This window comes from Lampetra planeri, unplaced genomic scaffold, assembly GCF_965212315.1.
Source record: "Lampetra planeri unplaced genomic scaffold, kcLamPlan1.2.h2 scaffold_1858, whole genome shotgun sequence".
NCBI lineage: Eukaryota > Metazoa > Chordata > Hyperoartia > Petromyzontiformes > Petromyzontidae > Lampetra > Lampetra planeri.
This window is the reverse complement of record NW_027614603.1, coordinates 1,351-24,510: the sequence shown is the minus strand read 5'-3', so window position 1 is coordinate 24,510 and position 23,160 is coordinate 1,351. Positions and strand designations below refer to the sequence as shown.

The 23,160-nt window shown below is 44.7% G+C and overlaps 1 protein-coding gene across 1 annotated transcript; it reads right to left on the bottom strand.

The window, feature by feature from the left end:
* Positions 1 to 718: 718 nt before the first annotated feature.
* Positions 719 to 22,071, bottom strand: LOC144740038 (E3 ubiquitin-protein ligase RNF123-like; the record flags this gene model as incomplete). The annotated part of the gene is made up of 30 exons (XM_078622921.1): positions 21,990 to 22,071; positions 21,744 to 21,828; positions 20,777 to 20,856; positions 20,406 to 20,503; positions 20,250 to 20,304; positions 19,417 to 19,502; positions 19,243 to 19,329; positions 19,079 to 19,146; positions 18,806 to 18,931; positions 18,303 to 18,417; positions 17,295 to 17,399; positions 17,022 to 17,147; positions 16,863 to 16,955; positions 16,697 to 16,770; positions 16,402 to 16,519; positions 15,927 to 16,026; positions 15,789 to 15,850; positions 15,600 to 15,671; positions 15,403 to 15,523; positions 14,243 to 14,344; positions 8,222 to 8,322; positions 7,755 to 7,947; positions 7,330 to 7,475; positions 2,836 to 2,919; positions 1,909 to 2,016; positions 1,661 to 1,838; positions 1,431 to 1,505; positions 1,229 to 1,316; positions 1,004 to 1,091; positions 719 to 803 (listed from the first exon to the last, which is right to left on the bottom strand). Coding segments are annotated over exons 1-30 (3,001 nt in total), but the record flags the coding sequence as incomplete, so codon positions are not given.
* Positions 22,072 to 23,160: the final 1,089 nt, after the last annotated feature.

The window sequence follows — 23,160 nt, the reverse complement described above, 5'->3', positions numbered from 1 at the left end:
CCTCCAGCTGCTGTCAATCAGACACGCCCCTCCAGCTGCTGGCAAACAGACACACCCCTCCAGCTGCTGTCAATCACAGACACGCCCCTCTAGCTGCTGTCAATCACAGACACATCCCTCCAGCTGCTGTCAATCAGACACGCCCCACCAGCTGCTGTCAATCACAGACACGCCCCTCTAGCTGCTGTCAATCACAGACACACCCCTCCAGCTGCTGTCAAACAGACACACCCCTCCAAGTTTCTTAAACATTAAAGGTTGTGGAACTATGAGGAAGCTAGTATTTGTTTCATTAGTGTCAACGTGAACAGAGGCTGAAGACATAACAGAGTTCTTACTGCTTTGTGTGTGCATGTGTGTGTCCTACAGTTTATTTTGAATAATTTATTTCTTAAAATAAAACATTTGTCTCCTCCTGACAACTTCAGTGTCTCTATCTGTGACAGTAGAAGTCATTTAAAGCCCACACTGAAGCAGTGAATCAGAAAATCAGACGCAGTAAAAATAGGACTCCACGGCTGTAATCTATTCATGGACACATGAAAGAAACGAGGAGCGTTTGCTGAAAGCATCTGCACCAGCAAAAAAACACAAACAGCAGGTTTGCTGATGTCTTCATCATATCTTAGTCCCCTGTTGTTGGTCATTGATCAGACAGAAATCAGCGTGTCGGCACCAAAATCACGAGGTAGCGAGACGCTCTGCACAGGACACGTACTCTGTAGGCTGGGCAGGTTGGCGTCCTCTGGTTTGGTTTTCAGGAGGTGAGGAAGACGAGTGTATCTGTAGCCAAAGCCACATCCCTGAAAAACAAACACCACACACTGGTGAGTGGGGACGCTCAGCTCCAAACACCCTCATGACCCTTTTCCACCACACCAGCTCCACCCCACTCAGAACTCACACGAGTCTGGAAGCAAATGGAGTCAAGTAGAGATGGAAGTGTATGGTGGAAAAGCAGCAATCATGACAGGTGTGTGTGTGTGTGTGTGTTTTTTCTCACCCTCCATAGTCGGACCAGGATCCAGTTGGTCTGAGCCCAGGGTCTCTGCTCATATGGAGCCAGCAGGTTCCTCATCATGGCCACACGCCTGAAACACACGTCAGAGGTTTCAACGGTGTGTGTGTGTGTGTGTGAGTGTGTGTGTGTGAGTGTGTGTGTGTGTGTGTGTGTGCATGCAGCAGACACCTGAATGCCTACGACTAAGAAGGAAAAACAAACACTCACTGCTCCTCAGGAATCCTCTCCACGGCCCTGAGGGACTGTGGGTAGCAGACGTAGCTGGCTAGTGCCTGCATCAGAGAGTCTTTGATATCTGACAGAGGGGAATGTTATTTGAAATCAAGGTTCACTTACACACACACACACCCACACACACAAAAGATGCTACATGAAAATTGCAAAAAAAAAAAAAAAACTGAAGTCTCACCTGTTCCAACAATACGAGGGTCTGCGAAGTGTTTGGACAGAATCGCAGCCAGCTGAGTCAAAGTTTCTTCGTAGTCTGATGACCAAACAGACACGTATGGTGACGCTACATCCACCGTGCACTACACTTTATGGACACATACACTGTGTGTGTGTGTGTGTGTGTGTGGTGTGTGTGTGTGTGTGTGTGTGTGTGTGTGTGTGTGTGTGTGTGTGTGCACCCAGGCTCACCTGGCAGGTCCTCCATGCTGTTTGCGGGGCTGAAGTAGTTCTTCAGGGCGCTGTAAGCATTCATGGCCACGTTGAGGTAGAACTCCGGTGCAAAGGCGAACAAGGACCCGGTGTTATCAGCGTGTTCGATGGTCCGAATGCACACACAGAGCAGCCAGTACACATCCAGCATCTTCTCCTGGACGAGACAATCACCCAGCGTTCAGAATCCGAGGCAGAAGTTGGTGGCGGCTGCTCAACCTGCTCACCTTGGAGTAGATGGTGGCGTTGATCCACGCCAGTCTCCTGCTCAGGTGGTTCAGCTTCTCGGCAAAAACCTTCTGGCTCTTCTGGAGCTCCTCCAGGATGTCAGCTCTCTGAGGACACGAGAAGCAGGAGGGTTTAAAGCCGTGCTGACGGACACACCGACTGTCCAAACGTCTTCTGGTCCGTTGGGGTCTGTTGGTCAGACATGAACCTCTGCTCGACTCGTGCCACTGAACTTCAAACATTGCATGAAGAGTGGAGTGGTGACCGGACATGTTGTGCCTGACAGCAGGGGGCCTGCATCCGTCACGACACTGGAATCCTCCTGACCACAGAGCCCTAATGACTCAGCAGGTCACAAGCGTCCTTGAGACACAAGCATCATTCGGACACTAGCAACCTCGAGACATCGACGTCCCCCTTGTGTTGTCCCGTGTGCGAATGATTCATTCAAAAGAACAAATTGTTTGGGTGAACCAACTGTACTGAATCACTGAAAGTACTGAAAAGATCTGTTTGTTTCACAGTTCAGCTGAGTGCAGCAGTGAACCGCTGCGGGTGAAACCGATTCCACGTTTCCTGCAAATGAGTCAACGGACACAAATCACTGAAAACGAAACTTATAGAGAAAATGAAACGTTCACTGAAACAGTGCTGCCAACTTAGCGACTTTGTCAGTATATTTAACGAGTATTCAGACAAATCACGTGACCCGTTTTGGTACTGAACGATTCCATGAACAAATCGTTTTACTGAATGGATTCTAGTGAAATGGAACATTTAGCTTTCAGTTGACTCTCCTGGCTCTCATCAGCTGCTGATTTCACAATAAAATAATGTTGAGTGTGTCAGCTCATCACAAGACCCTGAGTGACTTCCAAGAAAAACCCACGTACATACATAACAGCAGGAAACGTCTGAGAACTTACTCGCGCAGGGCAGCGTGCAATTTTCTCTTCAGTGTCCTTCAACGCTACGGCGTATTCATGGACGTCGTCAGCGACCACCACCATCTGCAGGGGGACAGGAGAGATGTTGTTACCTAGCAACTAAGCACTTCAGCTGGACTTCATAGAGAATGTATGTACAGGAGGCCAGAGAGGACATGGTCATCTGCCTGTATTCACAAACAGAATGTGTTGTTCACCTGGTACAGGCGGGAACAGTTCCGACAGCGACTATTAACAGGCAGTGGTACTGATTTTCAATTGACCATTGTTTGATGATCCGCTGAAGTGAACGCTCGATGATGGTCAGAGAATGTGTGTTTCAACAGTGACTATCAGATGGTCATTTCCACTACGAGTGAATGAATGAAGCAGTGTTGACGTGTTTGGTCAGCAGAAAACGGACCAGCAATGACAAAAAGGTCAAAAGGCCGCACAGCCAATTCGGCTTTCAAGAGAAGATGAGATATCAGGGGCATCCGTGGGAGATGACAATGAAAACAGGTTAACTATTTATTATCACTGGGGCGCCAGCACTCCCATTTAACAAACGCTCTTGAAATGACAGCAACTCTGTCACCATAGGGGCTAGAGAGAAAAAAGATTGACAGGGATGTTAGGAAACACTCACGTTACTGACTGGGGAACACAGGAGAGTCAGCTCCGCCTACATTTTACCGTTTGTGCCTCAACCATCTGCGTGTTTTTCGGTTCACTTTGTGACATCATCACACACGGTACACAGTAATGCTAGATAACGGCAAAAGTATTCACTAAAAGCATGATTTGAGACGTTAGCTTCAAATCAATGACATTCATCCATTCATAGTTAGGGATGCACCAGTATGTGTGTGTTCTCATACTGGCATCACATTACCCCCTTACAGTAATGTGATATGGAGGCAACTTGTGAGCAGTGTCAGAGGTGTGGAGGTGTGGAGATCTTTGACTGATTAAAAACGTGTTAATTTACCATTTTAAAATCAGCTCACCACCTCAGGTTTGTGTCCAGTTCCCTACCTGTCCCCAGAATGTGTGTACAATCAAAATCACATACATCTAAATCAAAATCCATGAATGCGTGTTACAGTATATTGCAGTTCTTCTAGTATCAGTGAGTACCAAATGTAAGCATCTATACTCTTGTTTGTTCATCGGTTCCCTATTCTTTAGGGTTGCGGAGCTGATCCCAGCTGTCAGCAGGCGAAAGGCAAGGTCGCCAGGACCAACACAAGACAGACAACCATTCACATTCACACCTATGGGCAACTTATACAGAGTTATATTTGTGCCACAATCCTGAGCAAGCAGTAAGGGTTTTGAGTACAAAATTCATAACCTACCTGAAGCCATGGCGACAAGATACTGTTTTACCCTTTGTCGCTGTCATGTCCTGTAGCAGGAAATCATAAAAATCCCTCTTTTCACACATTGGTTGATTTTGTGGTACATTTGTAATGCTGTGCCGCCAGCTTGAGCAAGAGTGCAGGCAAACTTGATCTCGCACATACTACAGTATAAGGGAGTGTGTAGCGGTCTGCCAGTGTCTCCTAGTGCTCGCGCAAAACCCTTACTGCTTGCTCAGGATTGAAGCACAAATATAACTCCATAAATTTAAAGAAACCCATTAACCTTGGTGCCATATGTTCAAAATGTTTGCGGGTTAATCTGAACTTGTCTCTGAGTGGTCCTGGCCTTAGATCTTTCTGCAGCATTAATCCCAGTTTGAATATTCTCTCAGGACAAAGTCCCAGTGTGTATTCTGTTTACTCAAATAAAACCTGTTTGCTTTGAAGGAACGTTAACCGCCTGAGCTCACCGCCCACTTCCGACAGGCAGCACTGCTGTCTGACGGGAGCTCTGGAGGACTGTAGCGGAGGAATGAATCACGTGTGTTAGATAGGTTCCAGAAAGTGTGCTGAAATTCTCTGTTGAGTCTGACACAGGAAGTCTTTCTTTTCCAGCCTTCTGTGAACAGCCAGCAGATTGATTCTTCTCCTCTCTTCGTAGAGATCATTGTGTCATTCAAACCATCCACCTACATGTTTGGATGGATTCAGACACTTTCCATGTTCATGCTTTTGGCAGTGACCACATGAGAAACCTTGAAGCGTCTGAGAGATCTGAAGATGTGGCGATCGTTAAAACATCAGCACTGGGGCTTTGTTTTCAGCCCACCCCCATATGATCCTCACACATGAATAAAATATGCAACATTAACCTTTTCTTTTCAAGTCACATGGTCTACTCTCCTGTGCAGCTGTTAAATAAATACTGACATTCACAGGAAAAGTGTGCAATTACTCTGGATCTCTGAGATTCAAACTCAATTCACATCAGTCCTGAAGTTAAAAATAATACAATTATGAATAAAATACCTTTGATGAGGGAGCAAAATATTCCCTGTGAGTACTTAATGTCCCAAAGTAGACACCATATTGTGAGAAAGAAGGAAGGTAAAGCGAAACAGCAGAGCAAACCCACCAGAGAAGTCAGGTCTTCTTATCTGCGAATTTCCACAGTACGTGCTCAGGTGTTTCTCTTACTGGTTTTGTTAGCATAGCATTTCAAGCTAATGTTGTGAGGACATGGTTACGCCTCAAAAGGTTTGAGCAGCTCATCATTCTTGTCCTCCATCCGAAAGTTAGTATGTTTGTAGCTACATACGTCACACAGTCATACCCGCCCCATGTGGGTACCCGTCTTCAGCTCAAAGCTGATTGGTCAGAATGTTAGCGACAATCTGAAACATTATCAAGACTAAAGAGTCTCTATATCCAAGTTAAACACTGTATCAGAAAAGGGCAATTTACAGGATTTCACTGGGCTGAATAAGGATAGCTGTAGGATTTTGAAGACTATATGGCAGAGAGATTTGGAATGTGAACTCAATGCGGAGGAATGGAAGAGAAAAATAGCAAATTCAGGGAAACATATCAAGGAGGCTAGACAGAGGTTTACCCAAAATAAGCTAATACATAGATTCTATTTTACCCCCTCTAGACTCCACAGGATGGGTCTATTATCTAATAACTTCTGCTGGAAATGTGGAACAAAGGCAAGGATTTTCCTACATGTGCTATTGGAATGTAGTCTGATACAACCATTTTGCGTGAAAGTCATAGAACATCTGGGGACGGCTCTGGAGATACAGATACCCATCGCGTTAAGGTCATGCTTATTGGGTGACCAAAGACAAATAATGGGAGTGTCAAAACATGACTTTGCAGTTGTAAAGGTTGAGATGGTCAGGCAGCAGCAAAATCATCTGAAAAGCAAAGACGCGTCACTGAAAAGCAAAAACACGTCACTTGAACTGCCGTGGGCTATTTTTTTCCATCAAAGTGCAACGAAAAACACTGAAATCAAAACGCGTGACTCCGAAAGCTGAATGTTTTTTTCCGTTTTCATGTAAATACACTGACAGACCCCACAAAACTGTGCTGAAAAACAGCAACTTGTTAGACTGAGAGTCTACCCCCTAAACTATATATCCACGTGTTAAGGGAATCATCAATGTGCCAACCATCAGTGGTCTATTGGTTGTGTATAGTTTTTTGTGTAGGTTGTGATGGAGTTATTTATGTGTTATGTTATGGTTTTGTATTGGTTGTGTAAAGGTTGTGTATTGGTTTTCTGTGGGTTTTATGGTACTGTACTGGTATAAATATGTAGGTATTGGTATACCAGGGATCCACTGTAACCCCATGCAGTTGTTTGCTGGGGGAGCAGCATAACTATCAGGGATTCTTGGAGACGTTTGGGTCAGTGAGGAACAGAAGATCACTGACCAAACTGATCTCCATCAGGGACAACCACTAACTACAGACACAGCAGAGCCCCTTCTCCAACAGACTCAGATCTGCTTCAGGAAATCATTCCTGCTGTTCACCATCATTCTGTACACAAGTCACCTTAGACAGAAACACTGCACACTGTCAATATTCTGGATTGTGAACTGTACATGATCTGTATTAAAAGGAACGGCATTACATTGCACAACTTTCAACACAATCTTTATATTTTATCTTTATATTTACCCTTTCCTTCAAATAACTAATTCCATTTGTGAATATGTTTAATTTTGTTAAAGTCTCTTTTGCTAGTTATTTGTGTGCGCTAGATTATTTTACCTTTGCTTGTGGGCTGCTGTAACATGTAAATTGGGATGAATAAAGTGCTTCCTATTCTGTTCCAGAAGAAATTAAAGTCATCAATAAACCTGTAAATGGTGTGCAGACATCCAGAGAGACGGAAGGTATTCGGTCTGTGTCTTACAACTGTTCAATCACAGAGCTTAAAGTCCACCAGGTGTATTTCACGTGCATTTCACGTTCAGTGACCACGCTGGCGTCATTCCACTGATCAGCTCAAGATTTTTACAGTACCACAGTTCCAGTCGAGTTGTAAACGTTTCCTTCCTTAGGTGAAAGCCTCGTCACCTGTGAATTACTGCGACCAATGTGTCAAACGCACCTTCCCCAGCTGCTGATGGACACTCAGGTTGTACATCATCACGACCCCATCGACAATCTCCAGCAGGGATTTATCTGCGACGGTCTGATCCGGCTCTTCAAGCGGTCGCCCCAGCAACAGCCCATCGTTACCATGGCTGCCCTCGACTTGAGGTTGACGAGAGAAGAGAAATTCACAGCAGAGGAGAGTGTGTTATTACCTCAGAACTGTTTTTATTGTCAGAATAAGAGCATCAAGCAGCATTTGGCAGAGATCCTTCCCTTTCTCACACCCTTGAGCTGCAACAATGACACATCAGTATCCAGTTGACAAAGGATGCTTGTTGTAAATTATAGCAGTTGCCACCAGTTACCAAGGAAACCATGCCCACAACAGAAACAAAGAGTTGTTGACAGACACAGAGTGGAGCATCTTTCACTACTCACTGTCCTCTTCAGTCCTCTGCTCCACCGCCAAGGTCCGAACTTTCACCTTCTCGGGCTGCGCCAGGGGGCGCCGTGGAGTCATGAGACTAACAGCGGCCGTGCTCAGGAACCTGTTGGCTCGACCCAGAGTGGGAGAACTTAACCAGCTGGGCCTCGCCAGAGCGCCGCCCATCGCTGTGGCACCGAACGGCCTCTGACGGAATGAAGTGAGGCAAAATGAGTCACATGAATCAGACATCGCCGATGGGGCGTTAAAGGCCCAACATAAGTACCCAAAATAAAAGGATTATTGGCTCCATAAATTTCACTGGGGTAAGAATTTCAGCACTTTTAAACTTTGGCTCATAAAACTACACGGGCAGATGAGAACATCCTTTAAGCAGAACTTCAGCTCCTTCGATTACAAAGATGAAACTAGAGAACGTGGTGTGATGCCTCAGACAAATGGAACAGAAGAGAAGCTGCACCTGTGCTGCTCCGCTCTCCTCGTCCTCGTCCAGGTCGTCCATGGACGTGGCCTGGATCTCTGCGGGGTCGATGATGATGTTAGCCTTACTGGCTAAGTCGTCTGGGGAACACAAAAACACAACAGAGTCGTCAGCAAACTGTTTGACAGTTGGACCGGACAGACAGTCTGAACAAACTTCATGACACTGTCATCTTTCTTTCCTGGGAACTTCGCTCTCTACCTCACATGGACAATACCATACGGCTGTGGTCCCCAACCACCAGTCAGTGTTACTGGGCCGCACCGCACAAAAAGAACATTACTTAAGTTTTATGCATAAGCAGAGTCTGAATAATGTTTAATTTTGAAAAACTACCGGATTCTCTCCTGTCTTTTGTGCATATCTTCTGCTTTAACTCTAAGGCACACCACAATTCAATCCTATCAATCTACCAAGTTGATGGTCTGAATAAAATCATCCTGATGGAGCTGTGTTAGAAATGATTGGGGGCAAAGTGCTAAAAGATACACCATGAATGGAAGTTTGGAAATGACACTGTTCATATTTCCTTTACTGAACCACATGTATGGGAAAGTGGCTCTGGTCAGTGAGGTCAGAGGTGACTTGGTGGACCAACGGCAGACGGTGTTTCTGATGAGTCGCTCCACATAGGGATAGTTTTATTTAACATGTTTATCCACGACAAGGTGTTCAATCGATCTGAGCTTGTATGCTCTTACTTTGTTTTCCCCTTTTTATAGCTCATGCTTTTATTTTGGTGCTCTTCCAGCAGGAAAACAGTGTGTATCAGCAATCGGAAAGGTGAAGCTGATCATGCCCTGCTATTAAAGGTTTCAGTATTAAGCCCCTACGTGGAATTGGCAGCAAGGTACTGTGTGATAAATTTGTTTCATGTGCTCCGTGATTTTAGATAATTTACTGTTTAAATTGTAAAAATGTATGGCAATGTTAACGATCGTACATGCTGCTAAGGCAACAATGGCCTTCATGGAGTTTATTGCACTATGTATCGTCGCATACAGCAAAGTTTGTGTTTGCTTGTTTGTGATTTTTATGGTGTTCTCAATCTTCAATTTGTCTGTCTTGTCTAGCTCTTGTTGTTTCATGGAGAAAATACATTTTGTGCCCAAGAAAAGGTTCAAGGCTGGACATGAGTCAGTGTCTTCAGAAACATTAGTACGCGTCACGATTGACCGGCTGGGGTTCGCTATAAAGACCGGTCCATGAAAAATAGGTCTTATATGACAAGGTTGGGGACTGCTGTCATATGCTATATGTCACTGCTGCTTCTCCTGAGTTGTTTTGTTCCTGTTTTGTTTAGCGTTGGCATCATTTGTGTTAGATTTCTTACATGGTTTTTATTATGTTATATTTGCATGACTTTTTATTGCACCAACAGACACAGTTTGATACTGACAGAATACTGACCCCATCTGGGATTGTGAACTGATATCTGAGGAGGGAGCAGCAACACAGAAAATGACCTCTGACAACAACTGGAACGCACAAATCAAATTGAATAGTATTATGATAGGGCTGGCTCTCTGGAATGGTGATTATGTTAAAGACCCTACAAAAAACAGTCTGTAATAACGATGGAAAAGCAATTTGAGCGTGATCCTACCATGAGTATTTAGAGTCACCTTGAGTTTGAGATGTGCAGATGAGATATGGAGGGTAAGCAAACAAACCGCAGCTACCGGTTTACTTCCATCTCTCTGTGCATGCATGCAGTGACATTTAATCAAACTGATCAGGGAGGTAATCAATAAATGAGGTCAGGCTAATTTAACAGCAGATGACAGCACATCATGAGAGCCGGAGCAGAGTGACGAATGGGCCACTGATTTATTTACGAAGCTTCAGTGATGAGGTGTAAATCAAGTCTTGATTAACGCCATCGTATATGGAGATGCTGGTCGCCAAGAAACACTGACGACAAAAGAAATCGAACTAGGTTTATGGAGAGAGAGAAAGAGAGAGAGACGGAGAGATAAAATGGGATGAAAAGGTGAAGCAGTGAAAGAACGTTACAGGGGAATTAACTTGTCAGTCTACACAGGTTGGTACTAGGTCATGAAACATCGGTGAGACAACGAACGTCAGACCAACAGGAACGCAGATGTTTTCTACATCAACACGCACATCGATTAGTGGGTTCCAGTTGCAGTCTGAATTTGAGTTGTTTCCCGAGATGCGGACAGGAAGATACCCACTGGAACACCCTCCTAACCAGGAAAATCAGACACCGGCCAACCCAGACTTCAGAATCCAAGGTGGCGTCAGTGGCTCAGTATCATCTGTCAGTATCAACTGTGTTCAAACTGTTTTCGTATCACTGATGTCTGTTGTTCATTTCAATGACGCGCACAACTGTTTGTGGGGAATGTTGATATGTTCAACTAGAACAAGAATGGCTTTACTATGTTGATGAAAGAGGAACGACCCTGTATTTTACAGTGTGCAGCTCGTCAGTTTGACAGTTGTAGAAAAGTCGATGTAACCTCTGTGTATTATCGTATATATATTGTGTATTTCATGTTAACGTCTAAACAACTTCTGTTACACCTGTAATTGTTGCATGTTCAACTCTGCTGTTTTTTGACTTTGCTGCTGTAATGCCACACATGTCCCCGCCGTGGGACAAAAAAGGCTTATCTTATCTTATCTTATCTTATCTTATCTTGTACCAACAGCCTGCTGCAAACACAAATTAATGAGTAATGACTTTTTTTTTTTTTTAAATCAGCCTGCAGTACACAGAAGCTTTTTATCAGAAGAGCAGGGTTTTATGGCATCACTTAGTTTGAAAGCAGTGTCCGTTAACTTAAAGATAAGCTCCATTAAGAAGTGGGTGATGGCTAAAGGACAGAACAGGCATCAGCAAGATCAGCCAGATACACGTCCTTAATATTAACATTAATAGAATAAAAGAAACAGGATATGGACAACAATATGGAACAGACGTGTCTCATCCTCATTTACAACATCATCCTGGTGACAGGAACGTCTGTTGAAGAGTCTGTCTTGATCCGTCGGGTACATTGAGAGAGACTGACATCCTATCACAGGACAGGTGAAAGAAACCATCAGCTGTTTATTCTCCAACCTTCAAACATGTGACCCAGGAGGGGGAGTGGTCTTCCCCGATTCTCACATCCTTTCCCAGAGCCTGACTATGTCACATACCACCGCACGCAAACAGATATGCTATGACCAATCAGAGGAGCGAACATGGTGACATCGTCATAGAAACAAGTCAATGGCAGTTTGTTTGGGAGAAGAGTGGAAGAGTTTGATGGACGGTGAATGGAAATGATCCTTTCTTGGTCTCTGAAAGAAACATCTTTGTTGAGTACCACTTGTTAGAAAGCTCATGTTGTTTCTGTGTATTTGATTTGTTCATTACAATAACAGAGTTGAGGTAGTGTATCGTTAAGTTATCAGATGTCCTACACTCCTGAATGCACCAAAGTTTTCCAACGGTGTTGAACGCACCACACACGTGTGAGAAATACGGTGCTGTAGAAGCTAGCTCTCTTGTCGGTTCAGCCTGGTTCACCTGGTTTCGCTGGTTTATATCTGTGTGTAGATGACAGAAGGTGAGTTTAAGCAACTCTATTTTATGTTGTACATATGATGTAATGTTGAAGTTCCTCTGTATTGTTATTACAGACTGCAGCATGTAAACCACGTTCAAATGAATATCTGCCTCTTCGTGTTCTTTAACTTGAACACCAACCCATACACCTTGCCGCTCTAAACCAGATACTCCTTGGAGATCCCCTCATCTCCTGTTTACCACTGTCGTCAACCTGTCAAGCCTCGCCTACATTCTCTGAACATGGCTCTGAGCCTGCCTACGTCAGATGGACACCTAGAACTGGTCCACACTGATCTTGTTCATAGTTAATGATCCACCACTTCGTGCCCAGTAGGGATGCAACATTACACGTTTCCCACAGCTTGGTATGAATCACTGTTTCTGGGCCACGGTAACGGTACGGATTTGATCTCTTCATATAAAACTACTCATACCAGAAAAGGCAATATACTGCATGTAACAATAATAATCAATTGGCATGCATGGGTAACATCCAATCACATAACAATGTACCGGTAACACCCTTCCACAGAAAACAGAGCTGCATCCAATAAGAAGTAAATGCTCTCATATAGTGGATGAGTCTGCAGAACAAAGACTTGATTCCTCAACCATGTAAATACCAAAGTGTCATTGTCAGGCAGCTCTGGAGCACCTAAAATGGGTGTGGGACGTACTGTACACGATAATGATGTTCAATTGTTTTCATCATGTGGTGAAATCCGGTGTCTACTGACAAATATGGCGGCAGATCTTTGGCTACGAGGACACAGCCTTTGTTTTTCTGAACTGGCTTCAAGCTGCTGATTGACGGTGGTCCTCTGACGTTAGCTGTCGGAGCTAACACTCACCTGCTTCTATGTTGACATAGAATCCATAATGATCCCACCGATCACTACTTCAAATTTTCTTTTTCTCTTTTCAGACTCCCGTACACTTGCCTTGTTTATTTACTCTCCCCTTTCTCTAGATTCCAGCATTTGCGCGCACAGCGCTCATTGGCTCCTGGGACATTCAGGGACTTCTGATTGGCTTTGAAGGCAGCATGAACAAAGAGTGGCACTGGGTCTGAATAGTTTTCTGCTGTGTGTCTGGTCACATCATGCACTATATCAACTTGATTAAATTTTGTGACGTACCAACATACCATTGTTGGCCTTTGCATACTGAACCAAACAGGGCGTATCAAAGGGTTCAATCAAATATTGAATATTGCTGCATACCTGGTGCTGGTGGTACTAATGTGGTACCTGTGGACTTCCAGGCTCCACAGCCTCCCTCGGTGAATGTTAACATCACACCAGTGGATCGACTACAGAGAATCACCTACAACAGCAGCTGATCCCCTTCAGCCGTGACATTACGTCTTCTACACTTAATGGACAACAGATTACTTGTGCAGCGAGTCTGCAAGGGGGAATATCTGTCCACACACACACACACACACACACACACACACTGAAACCAGCAAACATGCTGCCTCACTTTCACATCATCAAACCGCCTCCAAACCCAGTGTGGGTTTCTTTCTCAGAACAAGCAAAGACACCAGCCCACTAAATTGCAGGACCGATGTAGAGTGAACCATCATCAATGTATTTTTGTATTCTGCTTCAGTGCCTCTTTCAGTCCATAGTTCATCACATCTGAAAGCTGAATCAGTCATAAGCTGCATTAGCTCCTATGAGCAACATCGCCCTCTAGTGGAGCTGCTTACCTGAGGCAGGTCTCAGGTGACTGGTCCGAACAGGGTATGATCCCTATGTGTATAATATAGCTGTCTGGGTATAAGGATGGTATAACAGCTAATACATATGTGTATAATGGTATATTGCTATTAGGGAAGGGTATAATGGCTATACTGGATGCAAGTGATGGATATCCCCACCTCAAACTAAACTGACGCCCATGCTGGGTCTAATGGGTAGATTGTTATTAGGAAGGGTTAGAAGGGATAGAATGGGTATATGGAATATAATGGGTGTCTGAGTATAATGGATATATCGGTTTATGGGTATATGGGTCAATGGGTATTACGAAGTATAATGGGTTTTAGGAAGGGTATAATGGAAATACTGGATATAAGGGAGTGTAATGGTTTTAACTGGTATATGCTATGGAAGGATACAAGGATGGATACAATGAGTATCTGGGTATAATGGATATATAAGCATAATGAGTATATGGGACAATGGGTTTTAGGGGTATAATGGGTATTAGGAAGGGCAGTATGGATATATTGCGTGTGTGTGTGTGTGTGTGTGTGTGTGTGTGTGTTGTATATGTTGTATAGGGGATGGGTAGAATCGGTACAAAGAGTATATGGACTCTAGGAGGTGTCATGGGTATATGTGGTATAATGGGTATATGTAGGGTATAGGAGGGCATCGTCAAATGATCAAAGACAAACCAACCTTTTAGTGTCTTCTTGAGGTGTGACAGTAGCCCCCCCAGTCGCTGTAGGTCAAAGTAATCCACCTTGCCATTGTAGAAGAGCTGAGGAGGAACGTATGCCTCTGGAGGAACCGGACACAGGACACAGGAGGACAACTTATTACAAGAGCTGAAGGACAAGCAGGAAAACATAAAGGTCAACTGATTGGGGAGTGTGTGTGTGTGTGTGTGCAAAGGAGGAGAGGTCATGTGGCAACAAAGGGGCAGAACATAGTGACCTGCAGCAGAGATAATGAGTAACAGGGGAATTAACAGATCATGAAACCACCATAAACAGCTTTAATTAGAGCAGGGAATGTGTCCACCATGTGTCACACACACACACACACATTCATTACACAAAGGACAAGTGATGGAGGACGAACAGATAATAGGTTATTACTGAGGAGAGTCAGAGGGATAGCATTAGACATGGGGGGGTGGGTGGAACAGGATATTTACTGAAACATTAGTGTGTATTTGTTGGAAGACGAACCAGGAGCTGCTGCTGATTTACAAAGTGTATGAGCCGAGGCTGGATGTTTTAAAGAGCACAATTAGGTTACTGCTCCAGAAAAGGAAAGGGAAACAGACGAAATACAACCACAGATGATTTTCTACAATTATTTCTTACTATTTTTCCACCATTCATGACGCAGGCATATCCAATCCAAAACATTCTAACAAAGCACCTCAACTCTGTCACAAACATTCCAGACGCATCACATCATAATGTTTCGTAGAATTTGAATGAGCGGAGGGAAGTGGCTCAGATGTCACCACATTCAGAGACTCGATACTTTCTGAATCAAATTTCTCAATGACCTCCACGCTTCACAGCCGAAGCTGGAGGGCGGGATAGCTGAAGAGGAGATTGTCACAAGTCTCATGAAGCTTGAAGTATTTTGAATCATGACTCATCAGACTCTGAAGACAGAGTGACAAACAAAACTCATGACACCATTTCCTTTTAGACACGGTTTTTACACTTTGGCCCAAAAAATCTTTTTGACTCTCGGAGAAACATGAGCATCAGTGAATCTGAGTTGATCTGAGTGATGAAACCCTCGGATCTTTGTAAGTTCATGAGTAAGTTGATTTAACTCATCACCCTGACATGAACACAGGACTCCTGCCGTACCTTCACTGTTGACGCTGCCGGGACTTTTCCTGTTGCCGTCGTCCCAGCAGGCCCTCACCGCCGTGATGAGCCGGTGGAGGAAACACACCATGTACTCGGGGGGGCACAGTGCCGTGGGATGCTGCCAAACACAATGCTCTCACCATCACTGGCTGATGCACTCAAACACAACTCGTGGAATGGAGGGTCAATCTCACCCCTCTGTTGCTGGCGTTCTCTTGGAGGAACTTCCTGAACTTGTTCAGGAAAATATAGCGCGAGGCTTCTCCCTGAAAGGGAGAAGTAGACGTGTTATTACCACTGGTTTTCTGTTCAGGATGAAGAAATACGTCCTCACCTCCAGTTCACGAACCAATATGGTGGCACAAAATATGATCTGTACTTACCGTACTTTTGTCTTTGTTGTCGAGCAGCAGCCGCAGTATTTGGACCTGCAGTTCCTCTACCACTACAAGGAGACAGACGTCACTACACAAACCTTCACTCTGGATGTGTCCACGGTGAACTGATGAACTCAAAACAACCTTCGATTCTCTTCTTCAGCCTCTGACAGCCTCTCTCGTAGGCCCGACGCCTCAAGCGCTCTTCCGAACTTTCGTCTTTGGGCTCCCGCTCGTCTTTCCCCTGAGGACGAAGCGGGTCGTGTGATAGCAGACCTCTGACCACCAGAACTGGGAGAACCATCATAAAAAGCTCCTTTCGTGGCTGATATTTGCTTCTATTTTTTTCTTTTTCTGAGTGAAAAGTGCTCGGTATGGAAAGTTGGTAAGTTGTGACACAAGTGTATTACGATATTTGTGCGATGTGAGTCTAAAAATAAAATAATGCACTGAAATTAAAAGCACTCATCAATGTCCCTGCAATCTGCTCTGTTTTTGTTTCTTTGACACTTGCTCCTAAAGAACAAAAGCAATAAAATGGGATATTTGCTGTGCCTGCACCGGCATAAAAAAACTCGGTCTACGATCTGAAGAGTTCAGAGTTTGTCGTTGCTGTTACCTCCTTGTCAAAGTGCGTTGGCCACCAGGTGGTCGGGATGAGCTCCTCTAGCCCCGCCTCCTTCACTCTCAGCGGCGTCTTGATGTAAAAAAACACCACTGAGCGCAGCACATCAAACGTGAACGGCCCGTTAAGGTTTTAACATCCACTACCGCACACGGCGCTGACGACGTCATCACAACCCAAAGCATCTTTGCAGACTTACAACTGCACCATGACAACGTTCCTCTGACAACAAATCAAGAGTTGTGTGGGACGGCGCACTGTTCTGTCATCTGACGAGACAGGAGGATATAAGACGTTGCTGAGAAGGTATTTCCGGGACTTCTCATGGAGCAGGATGGCGGTGGTCAGACGCAGGTAGTGGATCTGAAACACACACACACACACACACTCGTTAGAGATCATGTAATGTCCTCCATCTGTCACACAGAGGTGTGCTGGTGTGACTCATCAACTACCTGGAATTCTAGATCTGGGATGATGGGAGAGAAGCGGTAGGCCCTCAACAGGGACATCATCAGCTGCTTCAGACACTCGTTCACCTCGTAGTCCTGCACACACACACTCAGAGATTTAGATGGGGCCCGCACCGCTCCGACCGTGTGACTTTATTTTACCTCCATGAGAAGCCAGAAGAGGTCGAGCAGCTGCTGGATGAGTGGGTGTTCATCGACGGAGCCTCCTCCCTCCAGGATCCCGAGCAGGAAGTTCATCAGCACGTCCTCTACCAGGTAGACTTTACACTGCAGAGAGGAACCACTCAGAACCTTATGGACCCTTTGGCCACAGACGGTCTTTTTTCAGTCAGTAAATGCGGTGTACTGTCTGCTTCATGGTCACTTCCCATGACACTGAATCCCTCTGACGGTCTGTGGACTGTGTTTTCTCACCATGAGTGGAGCGAAGCGATTGAAGATGTGGGCCAGAGTGACCAGGACGGTCGGTTCTCCGTGCAGCCTCCAAACGGCGCAATCTCTCTCCAGCAGCTTCTCCTCCTGCGGCGATCACACAATCGACAAAAGACGTGACGAGACTGACATCATCTCAACTCTCTACTTCTGGAAACGCCACCATCACCGGCTAATCAAGAACACTGGAACGTTCCTTCAGAACGTACGAAGCAACTCCTCATCCTCTGAGGACCTTTGTGCAGCTGCGTTCTCATCAGTCTAATGCCATTTTTTTTTCCTTTTTTGACTAATTTCTACATTGTTTTGATGGGATTTTGCATTTCAGTGTGTTTTAATATCATGCTTTGTTTTATGTATTTTAAAATGTATTATTCTTTATATTTTATTTTATTCTTTTTCATGTTCTTGTATTTTTATTATATATGTATATATATATATGTATATCCATACATTTTATTTTTATTATTCATTACATATTTTTGTTGTGGGGGGGACAACAGAATTTGTCACTATAATCTCACTATAATCATATTATCATATACTCATTTTCTATTTATGTTTAATACAAATGCACAAACATAACTTGCATAACTTCAAATGGAATCAGAGAGCTGTCTGAGATGGCGTTCCTATAGAACTGTCTAGAAGGAGGTGTACATTTCATGTACTTTATATAATAATTAATATATTTCAGAATAATCACCCATTCTTGGACTTCTTGTGAAATTAATTACAATGTAAATGCGACATATAGGTTTTTTTCTACTTCATTGCGTATTTTTTGACAGATCGTCTGGAAAATACAGCATTTATTTTATTTTACTTTTTGTTGTCTTTGAAAAATAAGACGTGGGAGTGTACATAAATTCACAAATATTTCATTTATTTAATTCATATTTGTTGTTTATATTGCGTTTTGTTTTATTCATGTATTACACAGATTATGCACAAAATATGTGTCCAGTCAAGTGGTGCCTGTGGTCGTACCTGTGCGTCGATGGCAGTGGTGATGACATTCTTGATGTAGCCCAGCAGCTTGTGGGCTTTCAGCAGGTCTGCGGTTGGCGGGTCCTGGAGGGGCAGGTAGCCCTCCACGGGGTATGTGGATCCCGCTGAGGTCAAGGACAGACACTGCACGAGCACACGTTAGACCACCAGTTGCTGAGCCATTTCTCAAAGGAACGTTTAAGGGTTGGCTATCATAAAGGGGAACACTAGTGTTTTTCAAGTCTCGCCCCCTGGGAAAGGAGCCCACACCCTCTTGAGATGAGCCATAGGTTGCTGTTCATCATATGAAAACACAGCCCACGTGTACGACTACTCGTTCGTAGTTGTAGTCCTAATGTGGTTTGTCATTCTATGCTCAGTGCATGTTCCCATTCTGCTGAGTCATGATTCATCTTACTGATCCTCTCTGAAAAAGCAGGAAAATATTCAACTATGAAACTATGAACAAAAGAAGCACGAACTGCGTGCAGGTCAAAGGATATCGGAGAGGTCGGCTGCCGAAGTTGAAAGCCACCGATTCCTTGAAGGAGAGGCTGATGGCGGGAAAGTACGCCACCCCTGGACCCATTTTAATGTTGGTGAATGCCGTGCCCAGTGACTGGCCGTTCCTGAGGAGAGACGGAGACAGTCCATCTTAGTGAGCACACAGGGTGAGCACAGCATCCAAGCAGCTCTTGATGTTAATGTTGCTCCATGCAGTTGTACGTAGGATACCACAGAGGATGAGGTGACGGATGATTGAGGTGCAGACTTACAAGCAGAATGTGATGGTGCCTTCATCCAGGTCGATCAGACAGCTCACGATGTCCCCAGCGGCCCATGACTGACACACACACACATACACACTCTTCCTGTTAGTGTGTCATCTCATGAACCTTTTAATCTATTGTGTGCGTCTTAGTTCAATTTTTTCCTTCACCTTCCCGTAGTTCGTAGTTGTCACGTTCCACTTGCGAACTCTGTTTCCGTCGTAGGCGTAGGAGTCAGGAGTGTCGCCGACGCCCTCCTGAGGAGAACACACCGACACACACCGTGAGTCTGGACGGGCATTCACATTGAGTGTGTGTGTGTGTGTGTGTGTGTGTGTGAGTACCTCCTGGTTGAAGCGACAGTTGAGCGTACACCATCCAATCTGCATCAGACCCTGTGATGAGATCAGCACCTCGTAGGCCCATTTTCCTGTGGAACACACACAGCAGGAAACGCTCAAATATTCACACACATTCATACTTTCCATCCATTTTTTGTAATCTGGTGGATGTATTTTTTCATAACCTGAAGATATCTCGGGCTGCTGTGACCATCCCGACATTTGTAAGTGCGAAATCCCTCTTTGACGCTCCCACTATTTGTCTTTGGTCACCTAGTGATCATAGTCTTGGCGAGACGGGGATCTCTATCTCCAGAGATTTCCCCAAAAGTCCTATTATTTTCGTCCAGAACGGTTATGTCTGACTACAATCCCATAGCACATATAGGAAAGTCCAAACGTTTTTTATCACTGGACCTTACGTCCACATGAAGCCTGAATACGATCATTTTTGAAACCACGTCCCAAAGTGAACAAACCTGAGGACGACACTATTGCGTTTCCTGCGTTTCCATGTTTACAACCCATACACATCCTTATTGTGTTGCGTTCAGAAGCTGCTGAGTGTGATGTGTCTCATCTGTCCACACAAATGTCTCCTTTCTATCTTCTCTAGCTCCATTCGTGGTCCCCTCCATCTTCTCCTTCATGGGATTGTTCTCTTCTGTTTTCGGGGTATTTCTGTGGCAGGATATACTACAGCGTCTTCACTGGTTTTGTGTGGACACACACATATTTCTTGAGATGATGACTTTTTACGTCTAGTTCTGTCTCCAGGTGGACCTCATGTGTTTTGACCTCAGTTTAAGTTTCTGTCCTCTGGACGATGCACGTACCTTTATACACACATGTGGTTGCTCGGATGGAGCTGAAGTTACTGTGGCCGATGACCTAAAGTCAAACAGGAGTCACGTTTGAATGGTTTCTACTCTCACAACGAAGAAATAAAGCAGGCCGGGTGACAGGCTGAAGGCTGGACAAGATCTTCTTACCCCCAGCAGGTCGTCGTCTACAAACAGCAGCCCTTCAAAGCCGCTGGTGTGATCCAGAACCACGGGCTGAGGACCCAGACGACCTTCAACAGGCTGATCTGGACAAACACACATTGATTCATCGCTGAGAGCTGATACAATTCTAGAAGCTTCTACCTGAACAAATCCGTAGTGACCGTCAGATGAACACATGAACACACCTTTAAAACATCACAGAAGAAGAGAAACACGACATTTGTTTTAAACTCATGTGAGAACGTGGGAAAGTTCATATCGCTCGACATGCACGTGATCTCCTCGAGAACGTCTAAGTCACATGACAGGAAGCAGGTGACTGACCCTCTACACATGAAAGGGAACAGGTGTTCTACCTCGACTGTCCTCAGCAGCTTCTCCCTCAGACAACAATCTGTCCAGGTGAGCGCCAAGATCCTGGAAACCCAGTGTCTTCCTGAACATGAAGGAGAAGAGGAGGAGGAGGTTAGAATGTGTGGATCAGTCTGTCTGTGTCTTTAATACCAGGTCAAGGACTCGACACATCTTTGGGACAAAAACTTCCCAAACCATCCTCCAGAGTTTCGATGGTGAATGGAAGATCTTTTCTTTTTTTTCCCCACATATTCTTTATTTAAGCTCGATGCTCCATTGGATGGGGTTACAGTGGGTCCCTGGTGTCTGGTACCTACACACACATGCTAATAGAGAGTAACTCACACACTCCACACCAGGTTTAATATAGAGTTATGAATAATACTTTTCTGTTCTGTTTCCCTTTGGATTTATTTCTGTTTACTCTCAGTCTTATCTTATCTTGACCTGAGTACAGACAAGAGCAGAGCTGCACTGATGTTGGTGTTCCCCAGCAGACACTGCTGTGCTGCAGTATGAAATGTTGTTGATACAAATCAAAGGCAGACGGGGGCGTTGACAGTCTGACAGCGGGCATGTTTCTATGTTTAGAGGTGCTGGGAACATGAATCCGCCGGCTCGGGTGCGTTAGTCAGTTACACCTGTTGTGACCCAGTTATCATCACAACTGCAGTCCAGCAGCACCGACATGTTTCATTCAACATGCTGTAAGAAAGGGCCAAAAGTACGATTAGAATTCACTCCTAAGTAAAAACGGACGTCAGTAACTCAATTAACTCAGTACATCAGTACCAAAGTGACACGTGTGTTCGCTGAGAAGTTGTAGGCGGGAAGAAAAGTAAAACCCTGATGTGCAAGAAAATCTCATGGGACAAGAAGGGATATAAGCAGACATGGACCTTCGATTCTCCGTGAGCTAAAGACAAAAACTCGCAGATTCAGAGAACAGAAAGGTGGAGTCTTTGTCACCTGAGGGACGCCAGAGCAGGTCCCTGCTTGGTGGAGGGGAACACATGATGAAGGTAGTCACTCAGCAGCTTCTCGTTCACGATACCTGACGGACACAGGCACTGACACTTTGTAGAAGTGTTCAAACACAGAAACTCAAATACTTTACAAAGTACAAAAACGACATAAGTAGAAACATTTCAGCGGTAGAAGATGGAGAAGAGCGTGGACACGCGGTACATGACACAGTGCAGCAGAAGCTCATACCTGTGGCTTTGGGTTTGTCCATGTCTGAGGCCAGTCGGTAATTGCGGCGCGTCAAAGTGGTGCCACCACCTTTAGAGCTCATTCTACCAGGCAGGAGTCACTGACACTCACAACTACTGCACACATACACCACAAAAATAACAGAACCTAAAGTTACACATGTACTACATTTAACGACACAGTTTTATTTGCAAATCACCACTTGATCACAACATGTTCCGGGGGCATGGAGACGAGTACTGGTACAACAGGATCCTGTTATGAGTAAGTATATATACAACGTTCCTGATTGGTTTTAGAATGTTGAGGCCTCTCTTTTGGAACCAGAGGCTTTATTTATTATCCATAATACATTCATAACACACTCTGTGACCGGTAGGAACTCCATCTGACATCGATCCATCGATCTGTGGAACATTGTAACAGCCTTCAATCACCTCTATAGTGTTGAGTACTCCTACACACAGGTTATAGATAGATAGATGGTACTTTTATTCAGGTGAAGTATCTGTGCATTAATACAATAAAACAACCATAACATGTTATATGAACCACAGAGTAGTATTTTACTGAAGCAGTGCTAAGTGCGAATACAGCACTCATATGTGGATGTTGACTGTCTAGTACTTTTACTCAGGTCAAGTATATATAAGTGTATGAATACAACAGTGACGCTGTGTTGTGGTTTATGAACCAGAGAAGATACAGCTTCCTGCTAGTTCGCAGGTCATTCCCGTCAGCTCACACAAAGGTTCAAATGTGGTTATTAATCGTTGTTATTTCACAGCTCCGTAAGTCGACAGGTTAATGGACGAAGAGCCGACAAATAGCTCGACACACATCCGACCTATTCAGGAAGCTGCTCTGCGGCGGCTTCGGGACTCCGAGCTAGCATGCTAACGGCTGCAGCGGCTCGCAGCTAGCAGCTCCATGGACGCACCGAGCTGTCAGTAGCACTGCCGGTTAACTTACCGGGTGTTGGTCCGGACAGTCCTTCTGTCCACCTCCCGGCACCTCTCCCGTCCGTTACTCGCGCTGCAGGAGGAAGTCTGTTGTCCTGGCAGGCGCCGTGAGACGGGTTAGCAGATCTGTGTGACAAAACAAGCTAGACAGCCAATACCACAAGACAGTGATTTTAAAGCATGTCTGTCTTGGCATTATCCGAATAATA